At 41.5% G+C, this 16,746-nt stretch overlaps 2 protein-coding genes across 6 annotated transcripts in view; one reads left to right on the forward strand and one right to left on the reverse strand.

Annotated features, from left to right (window-relative positions):
• Positions 1 to 16,746, forward strand: part of NCKAP1L (NCK associated protein 1 like) — a 97,996-nt gene that overhangs the window by 38,152 nt on the left and 43,098 nt on the right. For 2 of the 5 annotated variants that reach the window (XM_037514913.2, XM_054696685.1), the window contains exons 2-3: positions 3,644 to 3,723; positions 3,878 to 4,109. The gene's annotated coding sequence lies outside the window, so the exon portion shown is untranslated. Of the gene's footprint in view, positions 1 to 3,643; positions 3,724 to 3,877; positions 4,110 to 16,746 lie in introns of those variants that run through there. The other 3 variants (XM_037514912.2, XM_054696686.1, XM_037514914.2) reach the window with 2 other exon arrangements.
• LOC119248016 (gametocyte-specific factor 1-like) lies at positions 8,968 to 14,376 on the reverse strand. Its single transcript, XM_037514918.1, is given in 6 exon segments — positions 8,968 to 9,036; positions 10,564 to 10,629; positions 11,808 to 11,858; positions 11,861 to 11,927; positions 12,138 to 12,235; positions 14,204 to 14,376. Coding segments are annotated over 5 exon segments (291 nt in total). The 5' UTR covers positions 12,231 to 12,235; positions 14,204 to 14,376; the 3' UTR covers positions 8,968 to 9,022.

Consider the following 16,746-nt stretch of genomic DNA (forward strand, 5'->3'; position numbering starts at 1 on the left):
GCCGCCATCTTAGAAAGGAGAAGAAAAGCTTCGAAAGGGCAACTTGGGGAGGGAATGGGACAGTTAGCAGTGGATACTGATTGGAAAGAAGCCTTGATTGAGGAAGTTGACTAGGTAGAAAGATAAATTTAGATTTTGAGGGTAGGGAAGAGGTAAATCATAAAGGAAATAGGTAGAACACAAAAAAAAAATCAGGCCTCCCTGGTGGCGCAAGGGGTTAAGCACCACACTATGAGGTGATCCGCAGCCTCTGCAGCACGAGTTTGCTCCCTGGCTGGCCAGGGAGCAACCCACATGGAGCAGCAGACTTGTCATGTCTCCCCCGCTGCTCCCCTCAGCAGTGTGTCTCAGTCAAGTCTGCCTGTTCTGTTCCCCACTCTGTCTCTGTTGAATCCTCTCACCCCCGCATCTCTGGCCTGTACCCCATCTCTTGTATGCATAAATAAATAAATCTTAAAAAAAAAACAAACACTTAAAAAAATCACCAAGGACAAGAATCTCATTTTTGTTTAGCATGCATTGGAGAGGTCCAGCATTTGAAAGTCAGTAGTAGTATCTGAGAATGCTTGTAGGGTGGATACCCTAGTTGGATTAAAGGAAGTTGGAGAGTTGAGGGAAGAACTCGAAAGAGTTGGCAAGGTTAAAGAGGGCTAGGAGGTCATAATGATAATGGAAATCCAACATCTGTTGTGAGCGTTTGTTGTGGAAACACTGATAACAAAAAGAGGGGCGGGGAGTGGTTTTTATCCTCAAGGTGCTTAGAAAAATAGGCTCAAAAGTGATGAAGGGTTCATTGATAATCTAACAGATGACAATGGAGGAAACTGTAAATTGATATAGGAAGAAATCAGTGGGACTTAAAGTGACCTGGAAGGCTTTATGGAGAAAAGGGATTTGTGGTCTTTAAAAGTTAGTTAGAAAAAAAGGAAGATGTTGACATTACAGGTAGAGCTTGTGATATTTTGCTAAACCAAGAAGTGTGATAGATGATACTTATTTTTTTACTACAGTAACATTGGTTTGCACTGTTTGTGTATTGCAAGTGTAGGATCTCTCCCCTCAGGTGTTGTCACCACACTATACCCACCACCAAGACACCTATGGCCCACCACCCTCCCAGCCTTGCTCTCATCATTCTTCTGGTAGCCTCAGTTATATAGTCTAAATAGTAATTTTCGTACTGCCCATGATATAGGAGGCAGTGTGGAGATCAGCTTGAAATATTGGGACTTGGGGAACATTTCAGTTTTCATTTATTCTCTATGTTAAGATGGCTACCACAAAGGCTAGAGCCTAAATATGACTTATGAAAACCTATTTTTTTAAAAAGATTTTATTTATTTATACATACAAGAACTGGGGTACAGGCAAGAGTTGTGGGGGTGTGAGAGGGTTTACCAGAGACAGAGTGGGGAACAGAACAGGCAGATTGACTGAAATACATTGCTGAGGGGAGCAGTGGGGAAGTCAGGAGAGGTCTGCTGCGCCATGTGGGTAGCTCCCTGGCTGGAGATTGAACTCTTTCTGCAGTGGCTGTGACGAGCTTCACAGGTTGCTTCTTAACCCCTTGCGCCACCAGGGAGGTCCAAGGAAAACCCATTCTGACAGCAGGAACTGAATGTAGCTTTAGTGAAAATCGTGGGAATGGGACATTTTATTTTTACATGAATAATTTGTAATTGTAAATTTTTAACAGGGTTTTTTCTTCTTCCTTTTTCAAATCAGCCTTTGGGCTGAAGAGTTCCAATGAAGTCTTTGGTTCATATTAGACCCTAAAAAGAAATGTGTTGATGGAAGCCTGGCGCAAGCATTCTTGTAGCCTGATGGTTCTTAATCTTGTCTGCGTCATCTGGGGAGCTTTTAAGACGTGCTATGCTAACTTCCCATCCAAGACCAATTAATCAAAGAGGGCTGGGCATAGTTATTTTTAAAAAGCAACCCAAATGATTCTAATGTGCAGCCAGGGTTGAGAACCACTGACCTAGGCACTATTTTGAATTTACAAAAGCGCTTTTTTCACCTGGGTGGCCGGGATGACTCTTTTGAAGGAGGAGCAAGCTGTTAAAGTGCTTCTTGGAAGATAATTGCTAAGAAAGAAAGCTTCGTTTCCAGTTTAGCACAATGCATTTTAGAACAAGTGCTGTTTGGTAAATCAGTTTCAGAATATTTTAAAGTAATCTTTATCAGGTCCTAAATTTCTCACAACATCATTCATGCAGATCATTGGAGCCAGTGTGATTTGAAGTGAAAAGTGATTTTTTTCAGGCTTTAAATTGCAGTAATCTGGTGAAATTGTTGACACTGTTACTGTGACCCATAAGTACTGCTCATTCAGACAGCTGCACATGGAAACTTCCGAGGGAGAGCTAAGGCCTTGAGAGGATAGGTAATGGGTTCCAAAATCAGGCTTCACTGCCTTCAGTGATGCCTTGTCAGGGTGACAGGATACACAACTGATAAAGCTATTCCATTTAGTAGCAGTGACATGCCCACCAACTTTCAAAAAACACCAAAACAACCACCCCCCCAAAAAAAATTGTCCAACCCAAACCTGTCTTTCAATGGAGATTTAAAATAAAAATGCAGCACATATCTGTTCTTTCTATTCTTAAATGCTTTGTTCATTCCTTTCCAACCCAGAAAGTTCCTGCTTTATCTGAGATCCCTGTGGAGCTTTCTTTCAGATTGATTTCCCAGCCAGGTTGAATATATTTGAAAATTAAAAAAAAAAAAAAGAGGAGAGACCCAGGCTATTTACACAGGGTCATCTAGTTGGGATTAAGGCCTAAGCAGACTCTGATCCTTGCTGTTTCTATTTATGGACATGCTAGCATTTATCCCTAAATTATAGATTATATTTTTAGAGTTAATAATTATTAGTTAAAGACTGGACAAATGAGACAAAAAAAGAGATCTGTACTGTAATTTAAAAAATGCCAGAAAATTGTTTTCTCAACAACAACAACTTAAAAATTTGTTTTCTCAGTTTTAGGGTTGAAGGAATTCTGTTGTCCTTGAGATTCTTTAGAGACTTTCAATTTTTCAAAAAGCCTGATATAATGTAAGCTTTTGCCGATCAAAAGGCTAAAATATTTATTTGTTTCTGGCTTGAATTTTATTAACTGAGTCCTAGTTCTTTCATCTAATTATAACTTTTGACTGGGAGTTAAGTGAATAATTAAGAATAGGAAAATTACTTAATAGGTGTAGTTGCAAAATATTTCAGAATGAGAGGTCTATGGGGGAGTGTAATAGATGTTTTTGTTGGTGAGGCTAGATTGGAAAACGCTGCTTTAAAAGAAGGTGAAAAGTTGGGGCGGGTTACACAGTTTTTCAGGCGAAGTGGGAGGGCGAGGTCCTCCCACTGGGGAGCTAATGAAAATAAATTATCTTTAAAAATGAGTTGCTAGTGGGAGTTTGCCAAGAATAGCCAACATCCAGCTCCAGAAATACAGGATAATGCACAATGAATGAAAAAAAAAAGTGATTTTTTTGGTGGTGGTTCTGCACTTTACATTCTTTCTGTGTCTTAATATGTGAATGTTTTAAACTTCTGTAATCACGTTGCCTGTCATAATTGCCAGTGTACTTGAGAAATCTGTTCTCTGTTTTTCTTTGACTTTTACGTATTTTCTTTCCCTAGGACTCACAACACATAACCGTCTCACACCCATTCTGGTGCAGGCATCTAAGATGTAAATTGCAAGTCAAAGTTTGTGTAAGGTAAGGTAAAAGGCATCAGGCTTTTCTGCCCTCTTGCTATTAGGATGGATGATGGATCCTTGAGGTCCTGAATGCATGCCTGATGGCGGGCACCTGGAGGGGGCGTGGGCGCGCGTAAGTGGATACACCTGTGCTGAAAGACTGGGCTTATAAGGGCAGCGTCACGGGGATGCCAGCAGAATGAACAGCAGAGAGCAGAACCACGAGAGAGCAGCGGAGATTGCCAGGGAACCCCGGAGAGTGCAGGTAAAGTGAAGACTTGCTGAGGACTCTAGGACTCTCTTCTCCTTACCTGGTCTGCTGGATCAGAAACCCTGCTCAGTGTCTTCCTGCCGCTACAGTTTGCACACCATGAGCAATATTGCTTCGCAGGGCTTAATGTACAGGTACGTAAGGAAATGGAAACTGTTTCTTCGTTTTCAGTATTTTTAATGAAAGTTGTCCATTAGATCACTTTATTCCTGCATCTTCTCACTTGTCCTCCTTGTATTTATTCTTTTCCTTTCCTGCTTGGTGAGATTTGGCGTTTGCTGTAGGATATTTTTGCGGTCCTCGTTTGGTTTGAGTTTAGTGCAACCATCTTACTGACGTGAATGCCCACGTAGATGTTCGTGCTGTTTGCCTTCTCCTGCTGCGCTTGTTCCGTGTAGATAACATAATCCTTCCTCTAAACCTGGTTTCTGTGCCAATGTGCTGCCTGTAGTAGTGTCCTGGAATTTCATCATCCTCGTGTATGGGAATGGATTGAACATTCTACTTCTGTTTCTGCTCTTTGGAAAGGGGAAGACATCATCTTCCTACACATGTGGGTGGTGCATTGAAATGCCTTTACAGTTCTTGGCCTGGTCAGAAGTCACAAAGGGCTTGAACTTCATTTTGGTCAGTGGTGCTTCAGGGGTGACAGCAAAAGGCAGAAACTTCTTAAAGGAAAATTTTGTTCAAAGTGTGGAAGAATTGCAATTATGCTAAAGAAATTTTACTAAAAACTGTGAAAAACTAGTCTTGCACAGTTTTAAAATTCTAACACTGCCTTTCTTTTGATGTTATTTTAAAGACTGTCAAATGTTTAAACCCTAAGGTCATTTTTTCTCAATGAGGACTTTCTATTCTCTGCCTCGAGTAAGTTCTTACATATTCTTATAACTTCTTCCTACCTTCTTTTCCTCCCAGGACTTAAACCCTGTGTCATCAGTGGTTCTTACAACTGTGGGCTCCACCTCCCCGGTGGCCTAGGGGTTGAGTCTCAGCTCTACCACCGCGAAGGCCCACCATGATGGCCTGGGTTTGATCCCCGGCCAGGGACCTGACCCACATGGTGCAGCAGACTTCTCCTGTTTTGGCCTGCTGCTCCCCTCAGCAGTGTATGTCGGTAGACCTGCCTGTTCTGCTCCTCACTCGGCCTCTTGTGAATCCTCTTGTCCCCCGCACCTCTGGCCTACATTCAAATTCTACGCAAAAATAAATAAAACAAATAAAACTCTTAAAAAACAACAATACAGCTGTGGTCTCCAGACCATACCAGCAGCATCAGTATCACTTGGGAACTTGAGCAAATGTAAATTCTTTGGCCTTACTACAGACCTATTGAATCAGGAACTCAGGGATGAGGGGACCTACTATCTGTGTCTTAACAAGACTGCTGAGTGATTTTGGGACCTGCTAAAGTTTGAGAACCACCTCCAACTTTAGTTGTCAACTTTTTCTCATAATGGACTGTGGCACTACAGTTCTTAAGATGATGTTGCCCACATAGTAGATACCTGATTATTTGATCTGAGAGCACAGGTGTTTTGTCAGGATCTGCAGCAATTGTAAGGCATCTATCTTGTAGGAGAATATGTGGGAAGAAGGGAAGGAAATATTTAAGGTCTTTTTCTGTTTATTCCCCTGCTGCTTGGAAAGCCTGGGCAAAAGGTTTATAAAGTATGGACAAGCAATAGAATAAATATGTAGAATGGGTGGGATACATTTCAGTGTGCATTTTAGGACAGGGGTCCTGGACCTCAGCAGTTTCCCTCACAGTTCATAACTGTGAATGTAAGGGTGGAAACCCTAAAACCCGATTTTAGGGAAGAGACATTATAGCTGGAAAGTCTTCCTGCTGTTACATAAATATAATTCATAGTGCCTTGCTAGGACTTTTTGTTGAAGATGAGTGACTCTGGTTACTAAGGCTTTTGAAAGACTGACTTATTCTAGTATAAATATTTAGCCCAGAGCACTTGGGTCTCTTCTTACCCCAGCATGTCTATAAAGGGTAGATTCTCCACATTCAGCAACTTTGATTTTTTTTTTTTTTTTTTTGGCGGACACAGGAGCTAGTGTATAGTCAAGATCATGTCTCTCCTAAGGCATCTTCTAGTTCAATAATAATAAATTACAATGAAAGTTGCTTAAATGAAAACATAAATCACCTGTAAATCGAGTGTGGGGGGAAGGTAGGACTTTGGGGAATCTAGGCAGGCTTGGAGGCAATGACTTTTAAACTTTGCTTTTTTTAAGAAAAAAAGCTTATTTGGTCTTTCTTGAAGCCTTGGCTAAGTGTTATGTTAGAAGCCAAAAAAGGATGATGTTTTAACTTCTATTGTGCCTTCTTCCAAGATTCGAAACGCCTTCCAGTGAGATCTGAATAAATCTGGCACTAAGATTTTGAATGACACAACTGCTTTGTAAGTGATATTTTTATTCCTTAAGAGTAGGGTGGGTGACCTGACTTGTCTGGTTGTCCTGACAACCATGTGCCCCTCACATACTCAGGAGTATCCTCATTTGAAGAAAAAGTTATGTGGTCACCCAGTTAAGATTGACCTTTTAGGGGAATATTCCATATGCCTAAAATATGATAAAGGAAAACATCTTTATCCTTTTGGGCCATTTTTTCCCCCAGGAAACATTCTTTTGTTTTTATATAGTCTGGTGTTAATATACCAAAGTATAATTTAAAAAATTCAAAGTATGTGTAAGGCCTTAATTAAGATATAAAAATATTTCTTATTTATATTATGTAAATCTGAGAAAGTTAGTGGCCTTTCTTTTTACAAAGTATACTAGAATGTGCTACATACTAAAAGTGTCTGGTTTTTCTCCTAATTTTTTCTTTCTTTTTTTTTTTTTTTTTTTTTTTTTTTTTAAGATTTATTTATTTATGTATACAAGCACTGGGTACAGTCAGGAGCACGGGAGGGTGAGAGAATTCACCAGAGCCAGAGCGGGGAGCAGAGCAGGCAGAAGGACCAAAGTACACTGCTGAGGGGAGCAGCGGGCAGCAGGAGAGGTCCGCGCGCCATGTGGGACCCTCCTCCGGTGGCCGGGGAGCAGCCAGGGATCGAACTGGCGCTGCAGAGGCTGCGTGCAGCTTCACAACCCAGTGCTCAACCGCTGCGCCACCGGGGAGGCCCTCCTAATTTTTTCTTTAACTGTGAAAGAAAAAGATAATTTGAAAAGGATCTAGAAAATACTTAGGGATCATACTCCTAAGGACAGAAAATAGTCATGTGAATACAACTTACACTTTTAATTGGAAGTTTAAATATATCTGAATTAATCAGTAAAGCAGCTAAACCCCAAAGTCATTGTTTTAAAGTTAGCTAGCTGCAATAAAAAAAAATTAGTTTAACAGGAACTAATTTGGTCTGTTATAAATTAGGTCTTGGCTTGGTGTAAGCACCAAGTATTTGGATATCTACTAGAGGCACTAATTAGTGGGAGTAGTAGCACATGCAAAGTAGAATGTGATGCTGCCTTCCCTCATGAAGGCTTGTGATATAGTTGACTTGAGAGACAAAGACTGTTTATTTTTTTTAAAGATTTATTTATGCATATAAGAACTGTGTACAAGCCAGAGGTGTGGGGGGTGAGAAGATTCACCAGAGACAGGGTGGGGAACAGAACAGGCAGATCTACTGAAAAACACTGCTGACGGGAGCAGCAGGAGAGACAGGAGAGGTCTGCTGCACCATATGGATCAGCTCCCTGGCTGGGGATTGAACTCGTGATGCAGTGGCTGCGTATAGCTTCACAGTGCTGAGACTTAACCGCTTGTGATACCAGGGAGGCCTGACAAAGATTGTTTAAATGAGGTGAGGATTAAGAATTGATCTTTTAAAAAAAATGCTAAAACAGGAACTTTTAGTGATTTTTAAAGTGAATTGAGCTTTGTGTTTATGAAATCCCCAAACTAGGGTGTTGCAGAGAAGGGAGAGTTGAGAACAAATGCAAAGACTGGACTTAGCTCCCCAGGTGCCAGAGGTGGATTTATATGTGCATATAAAGTTTATTTGACTAAGTGTTATGTTAGAAGCCAAAAAGAGGGTTCTGTTTCAGTTTATATTGTACCTTCTTCAAAGGCTCAATACTCCTTCAAGTGAGATTTGGCACCTAGAATTTTTTAATTTTTGCGTAGAAGAACTGGGGTGTAGGCCAGAGGTGCACAAGAGTGTGTGTGTGTGTGAGTGAGTGAGTGGGAGAGAGAGAGGATTCACCAGAGACAGCGGGGAGCAGATCAGGTGGATCTGCTGAAATGCACTGCTGAGGGGAGCAACGGGAGAGACAGGAGAGGTCTGCTGTGCCTACCTGGGGATTGAATTCAGGTTGTAGTGGTGATAGCACTGAGACTTAACCCTTAGGCAACCAGGGAGGCCCCCTGGCACCTAGATTTTGAATGACACAACTGCTTCATAAGGGATGTTTTTACTCCTTAAGAGTAGGGTTGGTGACTATTCATCAAGGCTATCTTTGTGTAAACACTTCTGTATTTATAAATTCACTATCTCTGATAAAAAAATGGATAAAATAGAATAAGGCATTATTTAAGATGGGAGAAATTGACTTCTACAGAATTAGGAAGGTAGATTTGGGGCCTTGTTCCAAACTCAACTTATCGTAAAAACTATATCCTCTAAGCATGAAAGATTTGTACAGATAATCGATTGAAGCCAGTTGATCTGATGGTCATATAGGAAATGACTCAAAGGTAAGAGAAAAAAATTGGATAAGGAACCTAATTAAGGAATAGCATTAATGGCCCACATGGTGACTGTATTTCCTGTAGTAATAAGGGAAATAGGCAATAAGCCCTTGAAGCTTTTTGATTAACAAATGAGGATATGAAAACAAGGAAGAATAAAACATCAACTGAAATTTGTCTAGAAAAAATTCTCTTTATTTAAACAAACAAAAACATGTTAAGATGCCCACGATGACAAGAGTTAATCTAAAACTTGACAGTTAAAAGTTCCCCAAAGTTTTTAAAAAGACTTAAGTATTCTGCCTGCTGCCTTTTTAACCCATGACTTCTCCATCAGTTTTTCTGACCTGTGGATAGAAAGAGAGCACTGGATTGATATTGTTTTGATAGCACATGTTTTGAAGGAAGACCTAAGCTTGATGTGTGTTGGTGGCATTTCAAATAGAGTTCTAGACAGCTCTTTGTCTGAAGTCTGACTAAAGCTGTTAAGACTTTCCCTGCATTCTGTTGTGGTGGAGGAGGCCTTAAGATAGAAAATATGGTGTGGTTATTTTATTTATTTATTTATTTTAAAGAAAAGCTTGCCTAAGAATCTTGAGAATTTGGAGTAAAGTGCTGGTGATATTAATTAAAAAAATTTAACTATGCTAGTATCATAGTTAAAGCTATAGTAGTATAAAAAAGTTACTCTGCCTTTTCTCCAGGACTTACTCTTGTTAGGAGATTTATTATCTGTGGTCTTTTTTTTTTGTTTGTTTGTTTGATTTTTTTTTTGTTTTTGGAGTCACTGTGGGAGAGGACAAAAAAAGTTAAGCTGGAAACCAGAACTAGAGAATTAGTCTAGATAAACTTTAGCCTCAAAACATGGTTGCTCTTACCATGTCAGAGCAGAAAATGCCGGTTTTGTGCTAGCTTGTTTCATATCGGTCTTCTGTGTCTTCCCTGACCCGTGTGTGTAACTCCACTGATGGATCCTCTGCCTCTGGGATGTGCTCTTCAAGCTCTTTGGTTGGGGATTCTGAGCTGGTTCATGTATTGTTTACTAATTCTTTCCCCTTCATAGTTTTAGAAATTGCTCTTTTTTTCCTTGAAAATCTTAGAATCAGAGAACCTTTTGTAATTCAGTCCTTGAAGGACTGAAGTCTTAAGCAGAGTTGTAGAAAAGAACCCATGAATACAAGAACCCTTTCAAAGTGCATAACTGGAGCTTAGGCTTCTGTCCTGCCAGTGTCCTAGTGGCCATCTCACTTTAAGAGTTCAACATAGGGCCTCCCTGGTGGCGCAAGGGGTTAAGTCTCAGCACTATGAAGCTATCCACAGCCACTGAAGCATGAGTTTGATCCCAGCCAGGGAGCTACCCACATGGTGCAGCAGACCTCTCCTGTCTCCCTGCTATTCCCTCAGCAGTGTATTTCAGTAGATCTGCCTGTTCAGCTCCCCACTCTGTCTCTGGTGAATCCTCTCACCCACGACATCTCTGGCCTATACCCCAGCTCTTATATAAATAAATAAATAAATCTTTAAAAAAATTTTTTTTTTATGCAAACAAGAGCTGGGGTACAGGCCAGAGGCATGGGAGGGTGAGAGAATTCACCAGAAATGGAGTGGGGAGCAGAACAGGCAAATCTACTGACATACGCTGCTGAGGGGAGCAGTGGGCAAGATGGGAGAGGTCTGCTGCGCCATGTGGGTATCTCCCTGGCTAGCTGGGAATCGAACCCGTGCTGCAGAGCCTGCGGACAGCTCCACAGCGCTGGGCTCAACCAGCTGTGCCACCGGGGAGGCCCTAAATAAATCTTTAAAAAAAGAGTTCAACATAAAGATATGTATCCTGGTCTCTATTCCAGTAACTTCTGTAAGCTGATTTATCTTACCTTTCACACACCAGCGTTTTGGGACCAAATGTCCTAGAACGAATGAAGGAGAATGACGCATGTTATCTAGAAAGGAGAAGAGGAAAAAGTAACAATTCCTGAGACTCTTTATATCATTGTAGAGGCGGCTGGCAGATTTGAGTCTCCTTTCCATAGTGGTTTCAGGGATGCTGCTGCTCGGCCAGGGCCTACAGCCCCACCACCCTCACATTAGGGAGGTGATGTGACTAGTTTTTGGTCACTGAAATGTGAGTGGAAATATTCTCTTTTGGGCTGAGGTGGTTGAACTGCAGTTTCACCTTCTTACTTTATGTGGCAGCTGGGGAAGCCAGCAACAAGAAGCAAAGAACAGTCACAAGAAGAAAAGAACCAATGTTCTCGAACCACCCCTCCTGCCCCATAGGTATAGTGGGGTTGTATACAAGGAAACAGCTGTATGATAAAGCGTGATGTATATACAATTTAACTTTGTATACTTGATGTATACACAATTTATCTGTTAATGAAGCTTGTATTGTTCTAACAGACATATTTACTGTTTTATTTTTATTTATTGTTGATCTGCCTTATGATGTAGGTATAATTCCTTTTATAGATGAGGAAAATGTGCTTAAGTACTAAGTTCCCTTTGAGCCAGAGCAGAGAAACGTAGAATTGACTAAAGAGCTAATGAGTTCTCATTTTAACATGTTTAGAGAAAGGATAGCACTTGCGATGCAATGAATCCCAGCCTTTCAGATTTGGTCATTTTTTCTATTGGAAGTTGTTAGGTATTGATAAGACTTTTGCTATTATACATGAATTTAGATTTTAATTAGACTCCTTCTTATAAATTGCCTTTCCTGAGATGAAATTCTCAGATCATTTTGGTGAAGGATTTGGTGGGAGGCGCATGAGGACAGTTATCAGGGCTGGAGAACTTACTACCTACAAAAGGCCAAGCCCTCAGCTCTCACTCTGTTCGCTGTTTCGTCCATGCTCACCTACATCCCAGGCTTCAGGGCCAGGGGTCTGATTGGCAGCATTGGAAGGTTTTTCATTTGCTTCTGAACTTGGAGAAATAACTCTTAGAAGAGTAAGCAACTCTGAATAAAGTAGTCCAGAAGTTATAGGAGCAGAGGAGAAACTTCTTTTTATCTTTATTCCTCTCATTTGGCTAAGACTTCCCATAGTTATGATGTATGGAGGGTGAGGGGCAATAGAGCTTGACTCCACTCATCTGCCCCCAAAACAAAACACCTTACCATCAGCTCCAGCAGTTCTGTTGACACAATTAGCTTCATGTTCCTTGAGCTTTTGATCAGGACCACATGGCAAGCATTATATTTGCAGTTAGCCATCTTTTTAGCTAGCTTTGGATTTTTCTAAAAGAAAAAAGTTCTTGTTAAATGACTATTAGGTTTTGTCTGATTCTGCTCTTCATTCCTTTTAGGAAACGCTGAAGACACACCATGTTCCAGGTGCTATATGTGGTCAGAAGCTTATTCTTTTTTAACAAAAGTCTTTAATGTTTTATATTCTCAGCTTGTTTTTCTCCCTTCAGTGACATAACAGTTATTATCAGGAAAACTTACCTTTTTACGTGATGCCAGGTGGTACTGTAATCTGCTGGCTGGCATCCTGTGGTTTAGATCATAAGGACATATTTCTAAGGCTTCTGGCTCCATGAGGCCTATTTGCAGAAACCATGGGTTGGAAAAGAAAATATTGGCATTTAAAATTAGGTGGTTTTGACATAGGCCTGTTTTATGTTTTCAGGAGAGCGGTGTGAAAGATAACAGGTGTCTCAAGGCTTACCTGTGAAAGTTTCACACAGCTAAAGAACTAGCCTAGCCAGTTAGTTAAATGACTTAGAAGACCAAAAATCAACATTTGTACATTTATCCTAGACTGACAGGTGGTTTTAAGTGGAGTGCTTTATACCCAAAGAGTTTTATTTATTTATTTTAAGATTTATTTATACAAGAACCGGGGTATAGACCAGATGTGCGGGAGGGTGAGAGGATCCACCAGAGACAGAGTGGGGAACAGAACAGGCAGAGTGACAAATACACTGCTGAGGGGAGCAGTGGGCGAGACAGGAGAGGTCTGCCGCATCATGTGGGACCCTCGCCAGCTGGCTGGGATTGAACCGGTGCTGCAGAGGCTGCAGACAGCTTTACAGTGTGGTGCTCAACCTCCTGTGCCACCAGGGGAGGCCCAAGAGAGTTTTAAAAACAGGAAAGTTCCTTGGAAAATTCAGTCCTGGGGTAAGATGAAACTTAACAGCATATGGGCCTCCCTGGTGACCTAGGGGTTAAGCTTCAGCACTATCACCACTATGGCCTGAATTGGGTCCCCAGCCAGGAAGCTGACCCACATGGCGTAGCAGACCTCTCCTGTCTTACCTGCTGTTCCCCTCAGCAGGGTATTTCAGTACATCTGCCTGTTCTGCTCCCCACTCTGTCTCTGGTGAATCCCCTCACCTACCGCATCTCTGACCTACACCCCAGCTCATGTATGCATAAATAAATAAATCTTTTAAAAAAAATTTAACAGCATAAGCTTGAGAGCTGGAGAAAGCAAGCCTGGGGCAGCTGGTTTCTTTTACTCTTCAGCATTGCTCCCTTCTATTTCTTCTCCAAACCTATTTAAGCTCTGGGCTAGGCAGGGATGTCCCTGTCAGACAGGTCAGCATTGTCACTTTTGGGGAGAAGGCAGTGGAGGAATGAGCAGTTGCTCCACATTTGAAGTTCAGGCTATGGAATAATTATTTGAGAATGCCAGTCTGAAGTCTCTAAGCCATAGGTATTAACATTTGAAGACTTCTAGACGTCAGCTAAGAATACACCATCTCAAATCTGCTGTATTCTACTGCCAATAGGAGGAGGTCTACTTTTCCTTATGGCTAGCTATCTCTAGCTCTCATAGCAGATATTTACTTTAAGGACTCCCAAGTTTCCAGGCAACAGCTATGGCTGAGATTTCTGCAAAGCAGGGATAACCTAGTCTGATAGAGGAGAAAAGATGGAGGCAGACCGGCATAAGCAGTAGGGATGTGCATAGAATAGTTCATGTCTGTTCTGCTTTGCATCATGTAGACAAAGGGCTCAGGACTAGACTGTTAAATGTCAGGTTTTCCTGAGGGCATTTAGCAGGTGATAAAGTCCAGGGATTTAACTTCAGGTACATTTCAGGAAAACGAGCCAGGATGGTTAAAGCTTATACTGCATATTAATGATTATATTAGAGCCATGAACACTTATTATGAAGTGAATTGACTGTCTAGAAAAAACAAAAGCTGCAGTGTAATCCAGTGTTGTATTCAGTTCTCTTTAGGTTTAAAGAAAATGGAAATAGAGCTTTAACACGTAACTGTAGTCCTCAGATAACCCCCAGTCCTCTTCTAGCTAGCTACCTAGAAATGTATGATTTTGAAACACTGATAAGGCTGGTCTTAATAAAGAAAGAGTGCTTCAGAATATGTGACAGGAATTGTTGACCTTGGATCATTCACGTAATTGTCGATTGTCAAATATCCCCCAAATAGGGCCAAGACAAAAATGGAGGCCATTTTAAGACACATTATATGTGGCGAGAGTATTCCAACCTTGACGCTACTTTGACACTTAAACCTAGTCTAAAGCCTCCTGAGATACACCTTATCCTTGAAGCAGTATCTGTCAAGAATCTGAAGTGTCATGTGAAGAAGAAACAGTCCTATGAGGCAAATAGCTGAAGTTTGAGGAGAGGGAAATCACAGTATCTCTCAGTCAAATGATGTGAATCAAGCTACTCAGTTGATCTTCCACATATGTTCCATGGTTTCTCAGAGGTTTGGAAGTCTTTGATGTCACAGTCAAGTCTTGGAGAAATGGTTCTCAATCCTGGCTGTACATGAGAAACACTGACTAGTTTTAAAGTGACAGATCCTTTGACCCCACACCAGAACTATTGAATTAGAACCTGGCTCACTGTGACTTTAAAGGAGTTCACAGGGGAATCTTGTTTGTAGCCAGGGTTACGAGGGCATGCTCTGGAGTAATTATACTACCCTTACAGGGCTCTTTCAGTTTCCAGAAAGATCTGCAGTCTCCTCTTTCCAGCGTCGTTTCCCTAAGGACTACCAGTTGGCAGAACTAGTCCTGTCTTCAGATGTGGCTTGCTTGCTTTTTTTTTTTTTTTTTTGGCTTGCATTCTTGATGGGATACCAAGTAGAATTCCATAGACAGTAACTTAGGTTCACTACATACTTAAAAAATAAAATTTTACTTTGTTTTTGGGCTTCTAATCCAATGTACCGGGTCTTGAGCCAAACGTTTACATCCACGCCATCATTTAATCACTCCCATGTTGTATGAGGGATTACCATTTTAGAGAGCAGGAAACCAACTCAGTGGTGATAAATAACCTTAACAAAACTACATGTTTGAGGACCATTATTAATATTATGAGGTGCTACTTGTAAATTATTTAAAGCACCTGGTGCATAGTAAATTAGTCGGTCATCACCTTAAATGTAGTAATTTACCTATTAGACACAATAGCCCTATGAGAGTGGAATTATTATGAATATCATGTCCATTGTACAGATAGGGAAACTGAGTGAGAGTTGGGATGTGAGCTCCAGCTGTCTGACTCCAGAATCTGAGCTCTTGGCCTCTAAGTCATAAGGCTCAGCCCTCTGTACTTAACTACACTTGCACCCCAACTCCTCCTGATGACAAAATGTGGCATTTTCCCATACCCCAAGTACAGGCACACATGTGTTTCCACCGACCTTAGAGTTCAGTGAGGGTGGCGGTATAATATGAAATGTGCAATTAAAGGTGGAACCTAATTTAGATGTAGAGTGTGTGGTTGTGGGGGTGTTGTGGAAATCCGCATGAATTGGACTTGGGACTATCTGAGCTGAAGGCTGAGTAGGATTTAATGGGGTCGGCACTGGGGAAAGCACACACGAGTGAAGTCAGAAAGGCAGAAATGAGCAAAACTCACCCACGGTAGACTGAGGACATTGTCCTCACTAGCCAGGGGAGCACCTAGTGGGAGGCAGCAGAAAACGAGACTCGCTTGGGATGGAGAGTCTTCAACAAAATTTTCAGTATCAGGATAATGGTAAGAAAAGCAAGTGCAATAGATTCAGATCTGTACTAACCTGTAAGAAGATGGCTGTCACGGTGCTGCTCAGTCTCCTAGATGCTGGTATCTCACCGCCTGCTCCTTATCCACCCCCATCAAGGTGAAAGACCGATAGAAACCCCCACAGATCTCTTAGGAGAAGCTGGGTTTCTTTCACAACAGCAGATGATTCAGTCTTCTGGACCAGTGTCACCTATGTCAGACACTGACATAGTGTCAGAGCTTTCTAGGGATACAATCCAGTACACACACTGGAAGGCATTATGTTTTCCCAAAATGTAACGTCTCCTTTAGAGATTTTTGAAAGTTCATGTTAAGTATTGCCATCTTCTTGTTTATTTTTAAATACATTCTTTTGGGAGCTGTAGAGTAAGTGAAAAAGTATCAGGCTTTTCTGCCCTCCTGCCATTAGGATTGATGATGGAACCCTGCGGTCCTGAATGCATGCCTGATGGCGGGCACCTGGAGTGGGGTATGGGCATGCGTAAGTGGGCACACATGGGCTGAGAGATTGGCCTTATAAGCGTGGCATCACGGGGATGCCAGGAGAACCATGAGAGAAGCAGAGAGAACGCAAGAGAAGGCCGGAGAGCCCAGAAAGAGTGAAGACGTGCTGGGGGCCAGGAGGCTGGAAGGCCTGCCTGCTGTGTGCCTGGTAAATCCCAATAAACGCCACTGAGGGCTCCAGGACTCTCCCTCACCCCATCTGTGTAGAATCAGAGATCTTGCCCTGTGGCCATCCTACCCCTACAGGAGAAAACTTTTAACATTCCTTATAATAATCAACTCTCTGCCCCTCCAGCCCAGTCTTATTGGGACAATACGAACATCCTGGGTATGAAAATTGGGAATGGTTGAAAAGTGAGGAAAATATATTGCAAAAGAGAGATATTAAGACATCTTTGTTTGATTTAGAATTTTTTTTCAAGGACCTTTTTGCCTTGGAAAAAAACTACATAGTGAACTAGTTTTCTTAAGTTAGGGAGTTAAAGCCTAATTGGAATAGCAAGACAGTTTTAGTGCTAAAATCCATCCAGTCTTCTAAGGTTTATAAAGATTCTT

Source organism: Talpa occidentalis, unplaced genomic scaffold, assembly GCF_014898055.3.
Source record: "Talpa occidentalis isolate TD23 unplaced genomic scaffold, MPIMG_talOcc4v2.1 talOcc4.16, whole genome shotgun sequence".
Classification (NCBI taxonomy): Eukaryota; Metazoa; Chordata; class Mammalia; order Eulipotyphla; family Talpidae; genus Talpa; species Talpa occidentalis.